Source organism: Ornithorhynchus anatinus, chromosome 4 (genome assembly GCF_004115215.2).
Source record: "Ornithorhynchus anatinus isolate Pmale09 chromosome 4, mOrnAna1.pri.v4, whole genome shotgun sequence".
Taxonomy (NCBI): Eukaryota; Metazoa; Chordata; class Mammalia; order Monotremata; family Ornithorhynchidae; genus Ornithorhynchus; species Ornithorhynchus anatinus.
In genome coordinates, this window is record NC_041731.1 from 27459365 (window position 1) to 27479360 (window position 19996).

Here is a 19996-nt window from a genome sequence, read left to right on the forward strand (position 1 = left end):
CAGCCTTTCTCCATTCTAGCCAAGGCTCCCAAACCTCTTGCCCTCTTGTTGGAGTTGGAGTAGCACAAAACCTCAAGTCACCATGCTGCATAGTGGAGGGTTGGGGGATGCAGGAAGAGTAGTGAGAACCCACATCAAGCTATGGAATAAATTTGCCATGCCACCACCACCTATAAACTAGCAGCTAAAATCCCTTAGCCTCTCCCACCTCATAAGTCAGGTCTGGAGAAGTTTATAAAATCTCCACAGCTAAGGCTCTGACCACCTCTTTTAGCACCTCTTATAGGATGGAGTGTGGTCAGTTTTGCATCAGCCTGTGTTCCTACACATTCAGAGAAAATGGTCCATGACACCCCAAAATGAAATGCTTTCATTATGCTGACTGAATTTATAGACTGGATCAAGCAGAATTTCAGTGGGCATCTTTTATCTGATAGCCTGAAGTCTATTCTCCACAGGTACTGAAAAGAAATGAATTTCCAATCATAGCTCTCATAGTGTCCTGCTCCTTACTTGGGCTGGGATTATTAATTTTTAATCATCCCTTTTCTTTCCCAAGTTTATAAAGCCAATCTATAAAGCCAGTACGAATTTAATAAACACTGAATTATGCAACCAAGTCCAGATCTAAACTGTGGAAAATAGATTGTTTGGCACGTTAAAAATCCCCTCTTGAAAACTGCAACTGATTTTAACTTGACAGCTGTGAGAAATATATAGCTTAAGCAACAGTTCCCAAATTCCTGGCTGGTTGATCTTGTATCCACCCAATTCCATTTGCTCACCTTCACTGTGATTCAGTCTACTTTTCCTAGCATTGGGTTAGCACGTCCTAAGAAACAAAAAAGAAGCATGTTTTATATTGTTTCTGACAGAATAATTAATAGAGATTTCCTGCCTCAATCTCTCCTCTCCCCACATGCTCATTCATACTCCTTTATCTTCGCAAGAGCAGTCATGAGCAGAACAGAATTAATAAAACCTGTGATGTGTCATAACTTAATGAACTCATCATCTCAGCAGTTTAGCCAGTGATAAAATTTCTGCTTCCAACACTTTGCTTCAATCTTGGTATTCTAAATTAACAAGGCATTACAACCAATTTCTATTTCACCATCACTCTTGCTTAAATAGGTTTTCTTTGCTTTAATTGGCCACTAGAAAGTGTGCTTAGACCTAAATATTAACCTTCTGTCACCACATTTGAATTTTAAAGCTGAGGAAGCTGTTTTCACACTTTTCGCTTTTCTTGGGTGCTACTTCTATGAATAGTAGGAAATATGAAAAGAATCTAATCCTCCTTTGTAGTACTTTTTTCATTGGGCTTAAAAGTCAGTGGCACATAGCAGGGATAAAAGTGGGCATGACTGTTTCAGTGAAAGAGTGAAAATGGTTTTTGTTTTTTTAAAAAAATCATGGTACATGCAGCTTCAGTGGTCCATCCCTTTTCCCTCATGTAACATTCCCCTGCTGTCCTGGAACATGTCCGTCTTTTTCATCACATGGTCCATCCCAGCCGAGAGCACTTCAATGCCTGGCCACATTCCATTATTCCCTAAGGGCATTCTGATGATGTCATGGAACTCATGTCCAAAAGTTTAGTATCTAGTATTTAGTATCTAGTATCTCAGAATACATTGCTATCATACCTAAGCCCCACTATGCAGAGTGATGATAATGATGATGATGAAGATGATGGTGATGAAGTGTATAACAGCAACTGCATTAGAGAATATTTCTTGGGAGCTGAGCATAGTTAAGGCACTTCACTATGTACTAATCACAACATAGCAAAACTTCAGACCTGCCATGAAGGAAGGTATAAGCTAAGAGAATTCCCAGTGCTATTTGTCTGAATACAAGGTTTAAAGCTAGAGTCCTTCTTTGGAATCATTTCACTTGGATTGAGCACGAATATGGGTCCTGGGTGTTGAGTAAAATGTAATTAGGGTCAGTTTCTAATTTTTTCTATTGTATTTGCTAAGTGCTTACTCTGTACCAGATGCTGTATTAAGCTCTTCGGTGGATATAAGCTAACCAGGCTGGACACAGTCCCTGTACCATATGGGACTATGGTATTAAAACCCTTAATACCAGTCTTTAAGACTTTTTGACAGTCTTAAAACCCAGTTTATAGATGAGGTAACTGAGGCACAAAGAAGTGAAGTGACTTGCCCAAGGTCACACAGCAGACAAGTGATGGAGCTTGGATTAAAACCCAGGTCTTTTGGACTCCCAGGCCTATGCTCTATCCAGTAGGCCATTCTGCTTCTCTAATCATTCAGTGTATTGGGAGAAATGAAACTGTAACAGATAGAATGACAAAATAAGATGGGAATGCCACAGAGTGGAGAAAGCCAGTGATGATGTTAGTCATCCATCGCTTTTACACAATGATCTTTTGTGGAATGACTGTGATATGTGCTACAGAGAAACAACCAATTCGAGTTCTCTCTTCTTCATTCTTTCCCTTACCCCCCACCCCCAGGAGGCATTGTGCTGAACCCATCGTTCTATGGTATCCCTGGCCACACACACACAATGATCCATGAGATTGGCCACAGCCTGGGCCTCTACCACGTTTTCCGGGGCATCTCAGAAATCCAGTCCTGCAGTGACCCGTGCATGGAGACAGAACCTTCCTTCGAGACTGGAGATCTGTGCAGTGACACCAATCCGGCACCAAAACACAAGCTCTGTGGAGACCCTGGGCCAGGGAATGACACTTGCGGCTTTCATAGCTTCCTCAACACCCCTTTCAACAACTTCATGAGCTATGCAGGTGCGTACTCCAGCTCCTCCTACATCGGTGAAGTCTTTAAGACAACAGCAACAGAGAATCAAACAAATGGGCTTTCAAAGGGATGCAAAACTGGGATTGAGACCTGAGATCCCAAGACTTTTTAGCCTTGTATATTAGGGTTCACCATATCACTGACTCCCGATCTGAAAGTCATTGTTTTCTTTCCTTGATAGTTTTGATTGCCACAGGACAATTTTATTGCAATTGGTCAGGGATTGAGAGTTAAAGCTTCTTCTTCTTATCTTTTTTTTCAAGATAGCTATGCCCAAAGTAACATTACGTACTCCTCCCCTGCCTCCCACCTTCAGATTCTAAATACCTAATGCATTAGAGTAACGCGTGATTCTGCCTTTCCATCTCTGTTCTTTCTTCCACCACCATGACCATGAGCATAAACCACAGCGGGTGTGGCATGAAAATAAGAGGGAAGTATAAGAAAATCATGGTCCCATTTAGTGAACAAGTCAATCCATTGTAAGCCTCTAGAAGCCAGGCAGCATTGGTATTGGTGTGAGCTTCAGAGACTACTTGCTTATATATGTGTTTGATTTTTGGCCGGGCAATAGTGTGAATCCTATTAGTCTGGATTGATTCCAGGCTCTGAAGATTCTCCTTGAGGTTTCAGCTGAGGGCTTTTCTGCATCTAAACTATTGTGATGATACCACTGTACAACTGTTAGGGAACTGTAGAGGTAGACTGTAAGGTCCTTGAGTGCAGGAATCATATCTATCAAGTGCTTAGTCTAGTGCTCTGCACACAATAAGAGCTCAATAAATACCACTGATTAATTAATTGATTGAAGGGATCCAATTCTGTAGGGCAAAATGCTTTGGAATTTTGTACTTAATGCAATCTGGGGAACAATGTGGGAACTTGAAGCCTCTTTCTGTGATTCTCCCAGAGCCAAATATTTAAGCAAAGGTAAAGGCATTAAAACGTACGGGAAATCGATTCCTAGAGGATTCTGGATACTGGGGAATGGCTGAGCCTAAAAGACAGCCGATGTTTCTGGAAAGATATGGGCTAAGTTGTTTTCTTTCGAGTCACCTCATTGATTTGATTTCTTTACTTCTTTGTGGCACTTTTCCTCTAAGAAGCTCAATGTGTATGGCAAGTCAACAATAACATGGGATTGGAAGCAAGCCTGCCACTTTGAGGGTTACGAATTATGGCCAGCTACCAGGATCCCATGAAATAAATCATTTTTATTGTAGATAGATCAAGTGATTGATGTCCACATTTACTTAAAACACCTCAACTCATTGACCCATCAAGAGCAGAACTAATTAATTGAGCTACAATAACAAATTTACACCAGCAAAAGCATATTTAAGACAAACCAAGCTTCTCAATACTTGTTTTCCTTAGCATCTGTGACAGATGATGTGACAATAGCAGCTGGAACTAATTCACAATTTGAAAGATTATCAGTGTTAGTATCAGCAATATTGATTGAGCACCTGTTTTGGACAGAGTAGTACTATGCACAGTACTAGGCACTTGGAGAATGTGCAAAACAAGTAAAGGGCATGTCTATGTCCTACAGGAGCCTACAGTTCAGAGGCAGAGGTAGTGGATCTGAACTTATGAATACCTCAGTGTTAGGAGCAAAAGAATTATAGGTTCAAGTATATACATAAAGAAGAAGTACAGAGACCGATACAGACCCGAGGGCAGAGATTACCAATAGAGTGGAATGACTGAGGTCTACTTCTCAATACTGACCAGTTCAGTTCGAGCCATGGAATAGTAGCTTTATCTGAAAGTGAGGCCTATTGGATGGAGATGTTCATTGAGAGATCAGGGTGGAGAGTCAGAGGTTGCTGTGTGATCTTGGACAAAGCCATGACCCACTCCGAGCCTCAGATGCTGGATAGGAGCTAACCTGCGAACAAGGTTGTATTTCTGCTTTTACCTCCATCTTCTCCTTTTCTTTCCCAGGCCTTTGCTCTTCTTACTCTTAATGAAGTGGTGGTAGGAAAAGGGGTGGGGTGGGGGGAGGAGGAGGAGGAGGAGGAGAAGGAGGAGGAGGAGAAGGAGGAGGAGGGTGGGAGAAGAGGAGTGATGAGAAGGAAGGGAAGGAGGAGGGGGGAGGAGGAGGAGCAGCAGCAGCAGTTGTATTTATTGAGCACTCACTGAATGCAATACACTGTACTAAGTGTTTGGGAGAGTACAACAGAAAAAAGTGGCATGTTCACTGTCCACATGGAAGCTTATATATAAAAAGGGGGAAATCAAATCAAATTGAATTAAAATATTTACAACTACAGTAATCAAAATAAGTAATTTAATGTGTGATTGAATAGTCATGTATACACAAGTGCCAAGGATTAATACAAACAAATGTTTGTGCAAGAAATGACCAGTTTGTTTAACTTGGGGTCTTGGGGATTAGACAGGGAAAGTATTTTGAAGGAGGTGGTATTTTAGAAGAGCTTTGAATATGAGAAGAGCACTGAGTTCTGTCGATTTGGGCAGGAAGGGAGTTACAGACCAAGGGAATAATGTGAGCTAGGGGTTGAAAGGGGAAGCTAGAGATCACAGTGCAGTTAATAAATCAGTTTGGAAGGTAGGAATGGGGAAAACTGGGGAGTTGGAGGTGGAAAGAGCAGATATGCAAGATGGTGAGAATTAGTGGAGAGATTTGGAGCTGAATGCAAGTTTTTGCTTGATGAGGAAGGAAAAGGAAAATCAGTGTAGAGTCCTAAGGAGAGGTAGAGGTGTGCGCTGAGTGACACTTCAAGAGGATAATCTGTGCAACGATATGTAGCATAGAGAGGACAGGGAGAGGCTGGTATCTGGAAATCCACTAAATTATAAGCTCTTTCAAGGCAGGGATCATGCATACCAATTCTATTGCATTGTACTTAACCAAGTACTTAGTATAGGGTTGTGTACAAAGTAAGTGCCTCAGTAAACACCCCTGATTCATTGATTGATTGATTGAGACCAGGGAGGAGGCAGATAAAATAGTCTAGCTGCAATATGACCAGAACTTGGACCAGGATGATACCTGGAAGTGGGGCTCTGGGAGATGTTGTATAAGAACCAGATAAATTTGGTGGAAGATAGACTGCAAGAGTTGAAGGACAACAAAGAACATCTGTCTTCCCATCCCTGCTGCATCCAGAGGGCATCCCACCCAGAAGGCTTAAAAGTAGATAGCGTCCATTCTGAAAGGGCACATATGAATTAAGCAGTGAGAGCGTCCTCATCTTACTCCTGCTGATGGCCTCACTGTGTTCTCCATCCTATTACAGGTATAACTTTCCCAGTATGATGTATCCTCTGAGAAGGATAGAGGGAGGGTCACATAGAAATGACCTATTCCCCAGCTGAAACAGGAGGGTGGATATAAGTATTGCACAACCTACCAAACTTGCTTTATCCAATAGTAAAAGTCACCAAGCTGTGTAAAACTTCCCCTGCTTGGTCGCACCCCCTACAATATCAGCATTATAAAAAGAAGAAACATAAAGACTCAGGCTGCACACAGAGTCTCTGCTTCCAAGTACTTTCTACATAGGTCCTGTTAGCAAAACTGCTTAATGTTAGATCTGGGCCGGGCCTGAGAGTCAGAGGACCAGGGTTCTAATTCTGACTGCCACTTGCCTTCTGTGTGACCTTGGGCTAGTCACTTACCTTTTCTGCGTTTCAGTTCTTCATCTGCAAAATGATGAATTAATACATGTTCACCCTTCTATTTAGACTGTGAGCCCCATGAGGGACAGGGCCTGGGTCCAACTTGAGTGCCTTATATCTATCCATTCATTCATTCAGTTCATTCATTCAGTCTTATTTACTGAGCAGTTACTGTGTGCAGAGCACTGTACTAAGCACTTGGGAGAGTACAAAGCAACAATTAACAGACACACTCCCTGCCCACAGCAAGCTTACAGGCTAGAGGGGGAAGACAAACATTAATTTTTTAAAAATTACAGATATGTACATAAGTGCTGTGGGGTTGGGAGTGTGGAAGAATGAATGGAACAAGTCAACGTGATGCAGCAGGGAGTGAGAGAAGAGGAAAGGAGGGGGCTTAGTCAGGGAGGCCTCCTGGAGGAGATGTGCCTTTAATAAGTCTTTGAAGGTGGGGGAGAATAACTGTCACATATTAAATACTTAACAAATTCCACAATTATTATGATTAGTAGTAGTGGTGGTGATGGTGGTGGAAGTAGTAGTAGTAGTATGACTGGTAGGATTCTCACTAATAAAATAGGCTCCTAGCTAATGCTGACATTGCAGTACGTGCAGTATTAGTGGGGCCATATTAGAGGGTCTATCCTTCAAAGTAGACATTAAACAGAGGTGCCTTCAGCTCTGAACCAGTTGTCTGAGGCTTTTTGAATTTTTTTTAAAGCAGAGAGGATAACTCTTGATGCCTTTGGCAACATTCCTACTCTTCATTGGGTTCTAATATTTAAGTCAGTGAGTCTTAGAAACAAACTTTGTACATCAAAGCAAAAGCACAGTTAGGAACACTGTCACATGCACAGCCCCGTCTTGCACCGCCAAGTGGGGATAGCCTGGTTTAATATGACTTTTAACAGATTGTGCCTTATCTTGTAACCCAAAGGCCACATGACCTTAGGGGGCTTTCTCCACCCACAAGAGGCTGAATTCAGAGCTGGGAACTAATTTGGTGATTCTAGAAATGAGGAGGGTAATGTTATCTGAAACATATCTCCCTCCTTTAAGGAAGGCTGGGAGTGCAAGATCATGGTACAGCACCTAAGCCCTCAGGGAAGGTTTAAAACCCTCAGGGAAGGTTTAAATGCAGAGAGCCTAATTTGGCAATGCTTGGGGGAAATCCAGCAAGATATAAATCAAGCTGTGATCGCTGATTTTGATGCTATGAATGAACAGCACTCCTGGAAAAATGAGGGAAACAACTTGATAAGGATCTCTCTCCTTTCTATCAGTCCCCAGTGGAATAAAAATTATGCTGTGATATTAATCACTCTGGAGAACCATTTAAATCATCTAAAATGTGGTCATACATTTTTTTTTCTTCTGGTTCCTTTTGTTAGTTCCTTCCTGGTTTCCTCTTCCATTCCTCTTCCATTTCTCTTTGTGACTCCTTTATATTTTTTCCTTCCTTTATCTCTCATACAAACAACCCTCCCACACACACATATCACTCATCTTGGGAAGCTGCAATAATTTTTCTTTTCTGTCCTCACATCCCTTTCTCTCTCTCTTATTCTCTCTCTCTCTCTCTCTCCTTCTCCCTCTCCACTTTCCACATTCGCTTTTCCTCCACCTGACCCAAACATGTTTTACTGCTTGTGCAACTTTTCTTTCAATTCCAGATGCAAAATATCTCCCAGTAGTCACAGGTAGCCCTCCTTGTTCAGCGAATATACAAGGAGAATGAGGAAATGAAGACTGGGCTGGAGTCCATGTTCTGCTTTCCCTCTTTGACTCACTTATTCTGTATTCTAGACAGGCAGAGATCTGCTATAATGCCCAGAATCCCAGTTTCATGTCAATATCCATGGTCAGTGATGGGCCATCCATCATTATTTATTTATATTAATGCCTTTCTCCCCATCTAGACTGTATGCTCACTGTGGGCAGAGAATGTGTTTATTTGTTATTACATTGTACTCTCCCAAACATTTTATACAGTGTTCTGCACACAGTAAGTGCTCAATAAATATGATTGAATGAATGAATGGATTCAAAGAATTCAAAATCCTGGAGAATAGCCATTTCAGAGCCAAATCAGGGGCTGGGGTTGATATACTCTGCCACTTGTCTGCAGTGTGACCTTGGGCAAGTCACTTCACTTCTCTGGGCCTCAGTTATATCATCTGGAAAATGGGGATTGAGACTGTGAGCCCCACGTGGGACAAGAGACTGTGTCCAACTCGATTTGCTTGTATCCACCTCAGCACTTAATACAGTGCCTGGCTCATAGTAAGCCCTTAACAAATACCATCATTATTATTGTCATTATTATTATGCAGTGATATCAAACTCCTATATTCCTACCAGGAAGCCTTCCTACTTTCCAACTGTCTCAGGGGTCTATCCTTATGTATTTTATTATTCTTTTATGGGAGCTATTAAATGCCATCATGCATTCTCAGGCTTCCTCACAGAATATTTATGACTTTTACAGGACGCTTGAGGGCAGACAGTCAATAACTATTGAAGAAACCTGAGACTGCTTCCATACTCACAGGGCAGGTTTTGAGATAATGGACAGGATCTCCTAGATATTTCCAAACTCACTGCACCTTCCCATACTGATTTTTGTTTCTTAAGAAAATGCTTGTTCCATCATGGAATTGACTATAAGTAATTTTAAGAGCCTACTGAAGATGGTCACACTTCCCTCTCAATCCCATCTGCATTTGGCCTAACCAAGTTCCTTTTGGAATGATAGTTTGCTCCATTTCAATTTTAAACAGTCTTCTTGTGTTCCTACTCCAGCACAAAGATGCAGGGACAGGTGGGAGGTTAGGTGTTTGTTTTTTCCTCGGGGCATATTCTTAGGTCATTGAAGAGACTGTCTGGCATGAGAGAAATTAAAGTCCTGTGTCAAGAGTGACTGCCCTGGGTCCATGCCAGGATTTGCCATCTATTAAACAAAAAAACTCAAGCAAGTCTCACCTCCATACCTTAAATTTCCAGTCCGTAAATGCAGGCACTGTAAAAATAATGGTACTTTCCCGTTGCACAGAGATGCTGTGAAGATTGATAAATTAGTGGCTCAAAGGTGCTGGAAGATATGGGCAATGTGATCTAGCTACAACAAAGTGCATTTTTCTAATCACTCCTGGACTTTGGTTTCATCCTTGAGGTCATGGACTTGTTAAGACTTTACTACCTGTAATGATGGTGATGAGGATGATGGTATTTGTTAAGCACTTACTATGTGCCAAGCAATATTCTAAGCGCTGGGGTAGATACAAGGTAATTAGGTTGTCCCAGCTGGGGCTTACAGTCTTAATCCCCATTTTAGAGATGAGGTAACTGAGGCTCAAAAAAGGTAATTGACTTGACCAAAGTCACCCAGTTGATAAGTAAGGGACTTTGAGACCAATGTATATAGTCCTGTGGAAGTGTAATTTTGTGTTGCTGAGTTATTCTTTTTGCCCTATAGCCAGAATCCTCCAAAGCAACATGTAGGCACCTTTAAAGGTTGCAAGGGTCCTTTTGAGCCTCTAGACTCTAAATGGCACCCTCCCTTGCACCCAGAAAGAATCAGTGCAGTTTCCAAAGGGACTGAACTTCCTTTCCAGGAAGTAATATTAAATGGTATTTGTAAGTGCTTGCTCTGTGCCAACCACTGTTCTAACCACTGGGTTAATCAGGTCCCACCGGGAGCTCACAGTCTAAGTAGGAAGGAGAATAGGTATTGAATCCCCATTTTGCAGATGAGGGAATTGAGGCACAGAGAAGTTAAATGACTTGCCCAAGGTCACACAGCAGGCAAGTGGCAGAGCAGAGATTAGAATCCAGGTCCTTTAACTCCCAGGCCCAGACTCTTTCCACTAGGCCATGCTGCTGGAAGAATCTGACTCAGTACATTCTAGTCTTGTAAGCGCTTAACAAATACCAACATTATTATTATTATTAGTCTCCTTTCAGCAAATCCTTGCCTTTTTAGGAGCTATGGACTGAAGTTGCTGAGGGGGAGTAATCTTCTAGTCTGTGAACAAACTTGGTAAAAAAGTGGAAATGAACTATTGGAGAAGAGAAAGCAGAAAAAAGGAAGTGAGGAAAAGACTTGGCATACCATTAGAAAATAAGAGTTTAAGCTCCTCCCATCGACTTCCATTGGTTGCTACGGCCTCTCTATCACAGGGACACAGACCTAAGTGCAGACCTAGGTTTGAGTGAGAATATGTTACAACTTCTGCCTCCCCATCACCTCCATCAACCTTGCCATAACCTCCACATAGTTCCCACGCACATCCTCCAGTTTCCTTTCACCTATCTCCAGGAGTGATGACTGAACTAAGTTGTTCACAGACCGTTAATTTACAAGAGATGGGAGAGGTTGTCCTGGGCACTGGCAAGAGATCGGGCACTCACGCTCCCATACCAGACAATGTCATAATTCTCACGTTCTCCTTCTCCTACTTTCCTCCTTCCCTCCCTCATTACCTCCCCTGTTCTTATCTTTCCCCTTTGCTGGTTTGCAGATGATGACTGTACTGATTCCTTCACGCCCAATCAAGTCGCGAGAATGCACTGCTATTTGGATCTGGTGTATCAAAGCTGGCAGCCGGCCAAGAAGCCTGCACCCATTGCCCTAGCCCCGCAGATTGTCGATCGGATACCAACGTCAGTCACCCTGGAGTGGTTCCCGCCCATCGATGGCCATTTCTTTGAAAGGTGAGCAGGGTCCCTGGCACACTATCATCACTCGGCTCGTTATAAGGGAGGAAAGGTTGGCGTGTGGGAGGTAGCAATTATCTAGAGTAATTCCTCTCTGCCTTGTCCTCCCTGATCTGTTATCCTCCCTGACTACCGATGTGTTAACTCTGTGTCCTCTGGCAGCTATCAGACCTCCCAGGGTTGAATAGGCTGGTCCCTTAGTTTAAAAAGACCTATCAACTTTCCCCGTGAGAATGAAAATTCCCACATCCTTTTCTGCTTCAGCTGGCTAACCATTCTCCAACCCTAAGAAAAAAGAGTCAGTGTGAAACACTCTGAGACCCTCCATCTGCTCAGCAAACTTTCCCTGTCCCAGAGAAATGTAGCAGAGAAGACCCCAACCGTGTCTATTTGAAGGGGTGAAACATAAATACCTTGTTGATTTGTTTAAGAAAGGATGAGTCATCACACTGTGCACCCATCCCAGACCCGGGGCCTCTTTATGACTCAACCAAAGTGCAATTTAATATCTGAGGCACTGTAGAGGTCTACTGCACATGTATAGGCACTGGCAGTGCTTTGGTTGCTGTAAAATAGATTAATCAGTTGTCAGACCAGTTGAGGTGATTTAGGAAGAGAATGTAGCAAACTGAATTTCCATGTTCTGGATCTGAGCCAAATCCAAGGATCATGGTTCAGCTCCAGATCTCTTTAAACTGTAAGATCAATGTGGGCAAGGAACATATCTACCAAGTCTGTTGTACTGTGATCTCCCTAGTGCTTCGTATAATGCTCTGCACACAATAAACACTCAATAAGTACCATTGTTGATGATAATGATGATGATGATGAAGTTGGTGACAGTTATTCCATTTCCCACTGTTATCTGTCAGCATCAGGAGGATTAGATAAAAGCAAACTAGGAAATAGGCTCTGAATTCTCATTTAAAATAGTGCTATAAAATGGAAGCTCTGGTTGGTACTATGAATTGAGTTCCTGTTGGTAGTGTAACTCTCTCACTGAGGATCTAATCCAAGCATGGCATAGTGGACTGAGCATGGGCCTGGGAGTCAGATGGTCATGGGTTCTAATTCTGGCTCTGCCACTTGTCTGTTGTGTGATCTTGGGCAAGTCACTTCCCTTCCTCTGTGCCTCAGTGACCCCATCTATAAAATGGGGATTGAGACTGTGAACCCCATGTGGGACAGGAGACTGTGTCCAAGAGGATTTGCTTGTATCCACCCTAGCACTTAGTACAGTGCCTGGTATACCGTAAGTGCTAAGTGCTTAACAAATGCCATTATTTTTATTATTACCAGTAATAATAATAGTTTTTTTCCTTTTCCCATTGTCCCAAGTGAGGTGAAACAGTGTTTGACAAACAGTAAGCACTTAAAAAGGGCCAGTTAAAAAATATAGGTAAATAGTACCCTGGAGACTTTATACCTTATAAAATGTTTCTCAATGGCACAAGCTCCTTTTTAGATTTAGATTCTGTACTTTATGTCAGTAATTTTCAATTTCCCTTCTAAGAGGTTTTCCTTGTTGAAGAAATTTTAAGACTGGTAAACACATTATTTGGGTTGAGGACAGAAATCGTGTCTTACTACACTGAACTCTCCCAAACTCTTAGAACATTGTTCTGCACACAGTCAGTAAGTGCTCAATAAACACCTCTGATTGATTTCTTTATTTTATGGAAAATTCTATGCACACAATTTGCATTTCTGCATATTCCGTTTATTAGGTGTCTGAATGTATACCCACACATTTGCCATTTGGGGGCCATGGAATGAGTGGTGGGTGGGACCAGGGGACCCCCTACAAACCTCCACTGTGGAGAGTGGTGTAAAAGATGTAAATGGAAAGAAATGAGCTGAAGGAAAATCAGGCTTTACAGTGTTAACTCCCACAAGTCAAGAGATGATTCAGGTCTCTGTGGTTTTCTGTGTACTATGAAAGCTTCTATTTTCTATGCACAAGCCAACACCTGAATGGGTAACGTTGCCCCTACCTCTGTGGCAGTCATTGAAATAGCTTCACTTTCCAGCCTGTTTTCAGAGCCATGCCGGCTGATTTTCCTAGGAGTTGGGTATGGAAAACCTCATATGACACTTAAAAATTGTCTTTCCAGTGGTCTGGAGATTTATTTATTTTTTCTGTGGTGATGAGATGTATCAGACTTTTGGTCAATTTTTGGCCTGTATTCCCTTTTTAAAAAAGAAATTTTGTAAACGAAGTTTTCTGTATATGTATTCAATTTGTATTTCATAAGGCAGTTATTGTACATTAAATAAATACCATCTGACTGTTAAAAAACATACTGGAGGGTTAATTGTTGTGTAATGAGATATGTCTCTATTACATAGTTTCTTAAACCTCAATCAATATGTTTTTAATAACCCATAGTCAGTGGGTACTTAAGTAGCCTACAATAGCTATTCTGTTATAGCTAAAATTTCACAACAGAGTTATCATATGTTAAATTAATACTGACATTTTAGAAACATATCTAATGAAGGTTAACAACTAAGTAGTCCATACCTGATAGTTAAAAGAAGCATGTCCCTTAACGTAATAGAATGTTGAAAATAAATACCAATATATTAAGCACATTGCATATAAAAATATAGTAAGTTACCATTCATACATGTAGATTTATTAATCTCTGCAAATACTTTTAAAAACAGTAACTAAGATCATAAAAATGTGGTTTGGTCTCAAAACTTGCATTGGCTCTATCTGCATTAACAGTGCTCCCCCTCCTAGATATTTTTGCTTCCTCCTACCTCTCATTCATTCATTCATTCAATTGTATTTATTGAGCGCTTACTGTGTGCAGAGCACTGTACTAAGCGCTTGGGAAAGTACATTACAACAATAAACAGTGACATTCCCTGCCACAACAAGCTTAAAATATATAAAGAGAGCTATCCAAATTTGAAGATGAGGGTAAATTCCTGTCCTTGTGGGTGAATGTGGCTGAAGCACTGTAGCCTAGTAGAAAGAGCATGGGCCTCGAAGTCAGAGGACCTTGGTTCTAATACCAGCTTCGCCTCTTGCCTGCTGGGTGACTCTGAGCAAATCACTCAACTTCTCTGTGCTTCAATAAGTTTATTTTTAAAATGGGGATAAAAATACCTGTTCTCCCTCCCCCTTAGACCATAGGTCCCATGTGGGGCAGGGACTGTGTCTGATCTGCCTGTATTTACCCCAGTGTTTAGAACAGTGCTTGGCAAATAGAAAGTGCTTAACAAATACCAAGCAATAAATTGAACTGAGAGCTTTCTATTTTCCTAGCACTGTACTAAGCACTTGAGAGAGTACAATACAACAGAATTGGTAGATACATTCCCTATCCACATGGAGCTTACATTCTAGAGGACAATAAAGCCCCAGGTGAATCAGGGACTGTGTCCAACTTGATTATTTTGTATCTACCCCATCACCAAATACATCAACTGGCACATAGTAAGTGCTTTAAAAATTCCATAAAAAATATTATTACATAATGATGTTGGTATTTGTTAAGTGCTTACTATGTGCAGAGCACTGTCATAAGCGCTGGGGTAGACACAGGGTAATCAGGTTGTCCCACGTGAGACTCACAGTTCATCCCCATTTTACAGATGAGGGAACTGAGGCACAGAGAAGTTAAGTGACTTACCCACAGTCACACAGCTGACAAGTGTCAGAGTCGGGATTCAAACCCATGAACTCTGACTCCCAAGCCCGGGCTCTTTCCACTGAGCCACGCTGCTTCTCTTATGATACAGCCTTTCTATGTGATGTGAGCACAGAGGTAGTGCTGAGGCATTTTCTGTCTGAGGAGCTTGTCTCTGTTTTTGAGGCTATCTCTTCATACTTGGATCTTTGTGAAACTTCTCAGAGGGGAACAAAGTTCAGAGTATTGCAGTTTTTTTATCTCTGTGAAGGCACACTGCTTGAGACTGTCCTTCACTGTGCCCTAAAATTGTTTGCTTTTCCCAGTGCCCCCCGATCAGTTCACCATACAGCATCAACTTGGGCATCCTGCTATTGTCCATTTGCCAAACATGCCCTACTTGGCATGGTTTGTTTTGCCGAGAGCAATGCCTCAATTCTGAGTTGTTCTTGTCTGGCTGTCTCCCCCGATTAGACTGTAAGCCCGTCAAAGGGCAGGGACTGTCTCTATCTGTTGCTGATTTGTACATTCCAAGCTCTTAGTACACTGCTCTGCACATAGTAAGCACTCAATAAATACTATTGAATGAAAGTATGGTTGGGTTTTAGGACATTATTGTTATGAATCCTATCCCCAAATTAGGGACTAAAGATGGCTGATGATTGATCTATCAATATTATTTATTGATTCCTTACTAAGACCTAATAATAATGATAATAATACTAATGATATTTGTTAAGTGCTTACTTTGTGCCAGACACTGTACTAAGCCCTGGGGTGGATACAAGCAAATTGGGTTGGACACAGTCCCTGTCCCATGTGGGGCTCACAATCTTAATCCCCATTTTCCAGATGCGGGAACTGAGGCCCAGATAAGTGAAATGACTTGTCCAAGGTCACACAGCAGTCAAGTGGCAGAGCCAGGATTAGAACCCATGACCTTCTGAGTCTCAGGCCCGTGCTCTATCTACTACGTCATGCTGCTTCCCAGAAGACATAGGTCTGCTACCATAAGAGCAAGACACATGTTTCCTGCTTTCAAGGAGCTTATAGTATAATATGGGAGACAGGCAAAATGTAATTATAAATGGGAGCAGAAAGAAAATAAAGGATGCTGGTGAAATAACTCAATAAACTGGATTCATTCATTCATTCGGTCATATTTATTGAGTGCTTTCTGTGTGCAGAGCACTGTACTCAGCCCTTGAAAAGTACAATTTAGCAACAGAGACAATCCCTAAATATATCTATGATTAAAGTTGGATACCACTACAGGTTTGGAAATGATCAGTTTGACATGAAGTATGTCTAATTGCCACATAACACTATAGATGTCATGTTTCTAATTTGTCTATTTGTGTGTCGTTAGATAATCCTTTAGACTATAAGCTCATCCTCTAGACTTTAAGCTCGTTGAGAGCATGGAAACTGTCTACCAACTCTGTTATATTGTACTCTCCCAAGGGCTTAGTACAGTGCTCTGTACGCACTAAGCACTCATTAAATATGATTGATTGACTGATAGTTCACTGCCATGGTAGACTAATTCAGTAAAAGCACTAAGTTCTGTGTTGCCAGTGAAAACCTTTGTGACATATAAGGCTTTCCAGGAACAAGGTGAATCATGAACTTGAGGCGTACTGTCAGTCAGTAGTACTGGACTGATTGCAAAGTGACTCATAATCACCTTTTTTAATGCATGTTTCTCAAGAGCAGTCATAATAATAATAATATTAATTCATATAGCACATTTCATTTTTTCCAAATTAATCAATCAATGGTATTTATTGAACACTTACTGTGTACAGAGCATGGTACTAAATACCTCAGAGAGTACATTACAATAAAGCTGGTAGGCAATTTCCCGGTGCTCAAGGAGCTTACAGTCTAGCAGAGGAGACATTAACGTATATTACAGCTAGGGAAAGCAGCCTTCACATTAGTATTTTGATTTTATCATTGCAACAGTGGCAGACATTGTCACCCTTGTTTTACAGTTAAGGACGTTGAGGCCCAGAGAGGTAATAATAATAATGATGCCATTTATTAAGCACTTACTATGTGCCAAGCCCTGGGTAGATACGGAGTAATCAGATGTGACCCAATGTCTGACCCACATGGGGCTCACAGTCTAAGAAGGAAAGAGAAAAAAAAATCCCCATTTTATAAATGAGAAATCTGAAGCCCAGAAGAATTTATGAGTGACTTCTCCGAAGCCACACAGCAGACAATTGTAGAAGCAGGACCTAGCACCCTGGTCTCCTGACTCTCAGTCCCATGCTCTTCTCATGCTTCCCATGGGAAGCAGCGTGACTCAGTGGAAAGAGCCTGGGCTTGGGAGTCAGAGGTCGTGGGTTCTAATCCCGGCTCTGCTGCTTGCCAGTTGTGTGACTTTGGGTAAGTCACTTGGCTTCTCTGTGCCTCAGTTACTTCATCTGTAAAATGGGGATTAAAGCTGCGAGCCCCACGTGGGACAACCTGATCATCTTGTATCCCCCAGCGCTTAGAACAGTGCTTTACACATAGTAAGCGCTTAACAAATACCATCATTTATTTTATTTTTAAATTTTATTTCCACTAGGCCATAATGGGAGAGTGATTTGCCTGTGGGCTCCCAGTAGGTTATTGGTGAAAGTTGGACTAGAACCCAATTCTTCTGACTCCTAGTATCATTCTTTTTCCATTACACCACTTTAGCTCACTCATCCTCCAGTCATTAAAATACAGTGGTTCTTGGACTGTGTCAAAGATTTTCAAAGATGCTCATAGCCTGTTGAATTGGAGTCAACTCTAGCTTCCAGGTCTTCATTGCATCCTCAAGTATGGTGCCAGAGGATAGGCTGAACAGGACAAGCTAGCCTCCAAATCCTTCTTCACTCCAAATGGGATGGGGAAAGAGGAAGGTAGGGCATTTTCAACTTTGGTTCAATGAACCATACCATCATGGAATACAATCAGTCAATAGTATTGAGCTTCCGGGATTCATATGTTGTAGAAGAATCTGTACAGGCACCTAAGGATTAAAAACTCCTTGCTTGCAGATTTCTGCCCAAATGCCATCAGATCCAGGCACCTTTAACATCTGAGAACTGAAGAGACCCTCTTTGTGGAAATAAAGGGAGTTACATGAATACCCTTCAGCAGTGTAGTGGTAGTTTGCATGAGACCATGTAACTTCTTTAGAAAAGCAGCGTGGCTTAGTAGATAGAGCATGGACCTGGGAGTCAGAAGGATCTGGGTTCTAATCTCACCTCTCCTACATGTCTGCTGTGACCTTGGGCAAGTCACTTAACTTCTCTGTGCCTCAGTTTCCTCACCTGTAAAATGGGAATAAGAGTGTGAATCCCATGTGGGACAGGAAACGGGTCCAACCTAATTAACTTCTATTTACCCCAGCACTTAGAACAGTACTTGGCACATAGTAAGTGCTTAACAAGTGCCATAATTTTATTTAGTCCTTAGTTTGACAGTTGTCAACATATCCCTTCATCTCTTAGAAGCCGTGTGGCTTAGCAGAAAGAGCATGGGCTTCAGAATCAGAGTTCATGGGTTCTAATCCTGGCTCCGCCACTTGTCAGCTGTGTGACTTTAGGCAAGTCACTTAAATTCTCTGTGCCTCAGTTACCTCATCTCTAAAATGGGGATTAAGACTCTGAGCCCCATGTGGTACAACTTGATTACATTGTATCTACCCCAGCATGTAGAATGGTGCTTGACACATAGTAAGCACTTAACAAATACCAGTACTATTATTATTATTATTATTATTATCTTTTCAGTTTTGGAAACCCACCATTGATCAGAAATGTATCTGAGCTTGATGCTCATGGTTCATTATTTATTTTCATGGCTGTGTGATGTGTAATTAATTTGAGTAAATGGATTTTTCCAGGATTATCTAAAATGAAGTGGAATTTGTCTTATTAAGTGCCCATGATCATTTTAAATTCTTAAGAAAGTCAATAGTTTTTTTAAAAACTCTCCTGCCTAGTGAGAGCAAATGAAAACATTTGTTTTTAATCTGGAGTAAGTTTTAACAATGCTGCTACTTAATAGGCTCTGTTCCCCAGGTACTTATGAAGGCATGTCACAGGAATCATAAGGGGTTTGACCAAGTTGGTGGACAAGTACTGGATCGTTGCAGGAGACATTCTGGATGTAGAGGAGGATAGTTAGTGGATTAGGTGGCCCATCCCCAATCTCTAAAATAGGCATTCAGGTGGGAAACCATACCTGACTCCAAGTCACTTTGCTTTTCTTTGCCTGTTACCTCATCTGTAAAATGGGGATTAAGCCTATGAGCCCCATGTGAGACAGGGACTGTGTCCAACCCAATTACCTGTGTCTATCCTAGTGCTTAGTACAGTTTCTGGCACTTAACAAATATCACAATTACTTTTATTGTTATTATTATTAAATTAACATTACCAAAAACAGTATCAAAGGCTGGATAGCCCTTGGGTTTTAATGATCTTGTGCATGGCCTTGGGGAAATTAGGGAGACTCATTCAGTTCCTTCCGCTTTCCTCGTTACTGCTGGTAACCCGTTACTGCTGGTAACCCATTACTGCTGGTTGCTTAGCTCGTGGATCTGTGCCTCAGTTACCTCATCTGTAAAATGGGGATAAGAGCATGAACCCCATGTGGGACAGGAACCCTATCCCACCAGAGGAAATACAGAACCCACTCATATCCCTGAAGTCTTTTGGACTGGAAGTCTGCAGGGACTTGTGTGAATCTCTCTGAACAGAATCAGGCTGGACCAGTTCCAACCCAAACTTGAGGGCTTGGAAGAAACTAGACCTGCCTTGGACTTGCAGGGGCTAACTGGTGACCACAACTCACATTCTTCAGCTCCTCACTCATGCTGTTTTCCTAGCCTGGAACTCCCTTCCCCTCTTAAATCCACCAGAGCTATCTTCAAAATAGCCTGATGTCATGGAAAGAGCTTGGGCCTGGGAGTCAGAGGCTCTGGGTTCTAATCATCCTGGGCCACCCCCTGCCAGCTGTGTGACCTTGGGGAAGTCCCTTAACTTTGCTGTGCCTCAGTTTTCTCATCTGTAAAGTGGAGATCTATTCTGCCTCCCACTAAGACTGCGATCCCCATGCGGAACAGGGACTGTGCCCCTCCTGATTATCTACCCCATAGTTTAGCACAGTGCTTGGCATATAGTAAGTACTTAACTAATA

The 19996-nt window shown here is 41.8% G+C and overlaps 1 protein-coding gene across 2 annotated transcripts in view; it reads left to right on the forward strand.

The window, feature by feature from the left end:
• PAPPA (pappalysin 1) overlaps positions 1–19996 on the forward strand; it is a 276545-nt gene that overhangs the window by 64579 nt on the left and 191970 nt on the right. For both annotated transcript variants that reach the window (XM_029063723.2, XM_029063721.2), the window contains exons 4-5: positions 2489–2782; positions 10967–11159. In XM_029063723.2, the coding sequence (XP_028919556.1) occupies positions 2489–2782; positions 10967–11159 (487 nt within the window). The remainder of the gene's footprint in view (positions 1–2488; positions 2783–10966; positions 11160–19996) is intronic.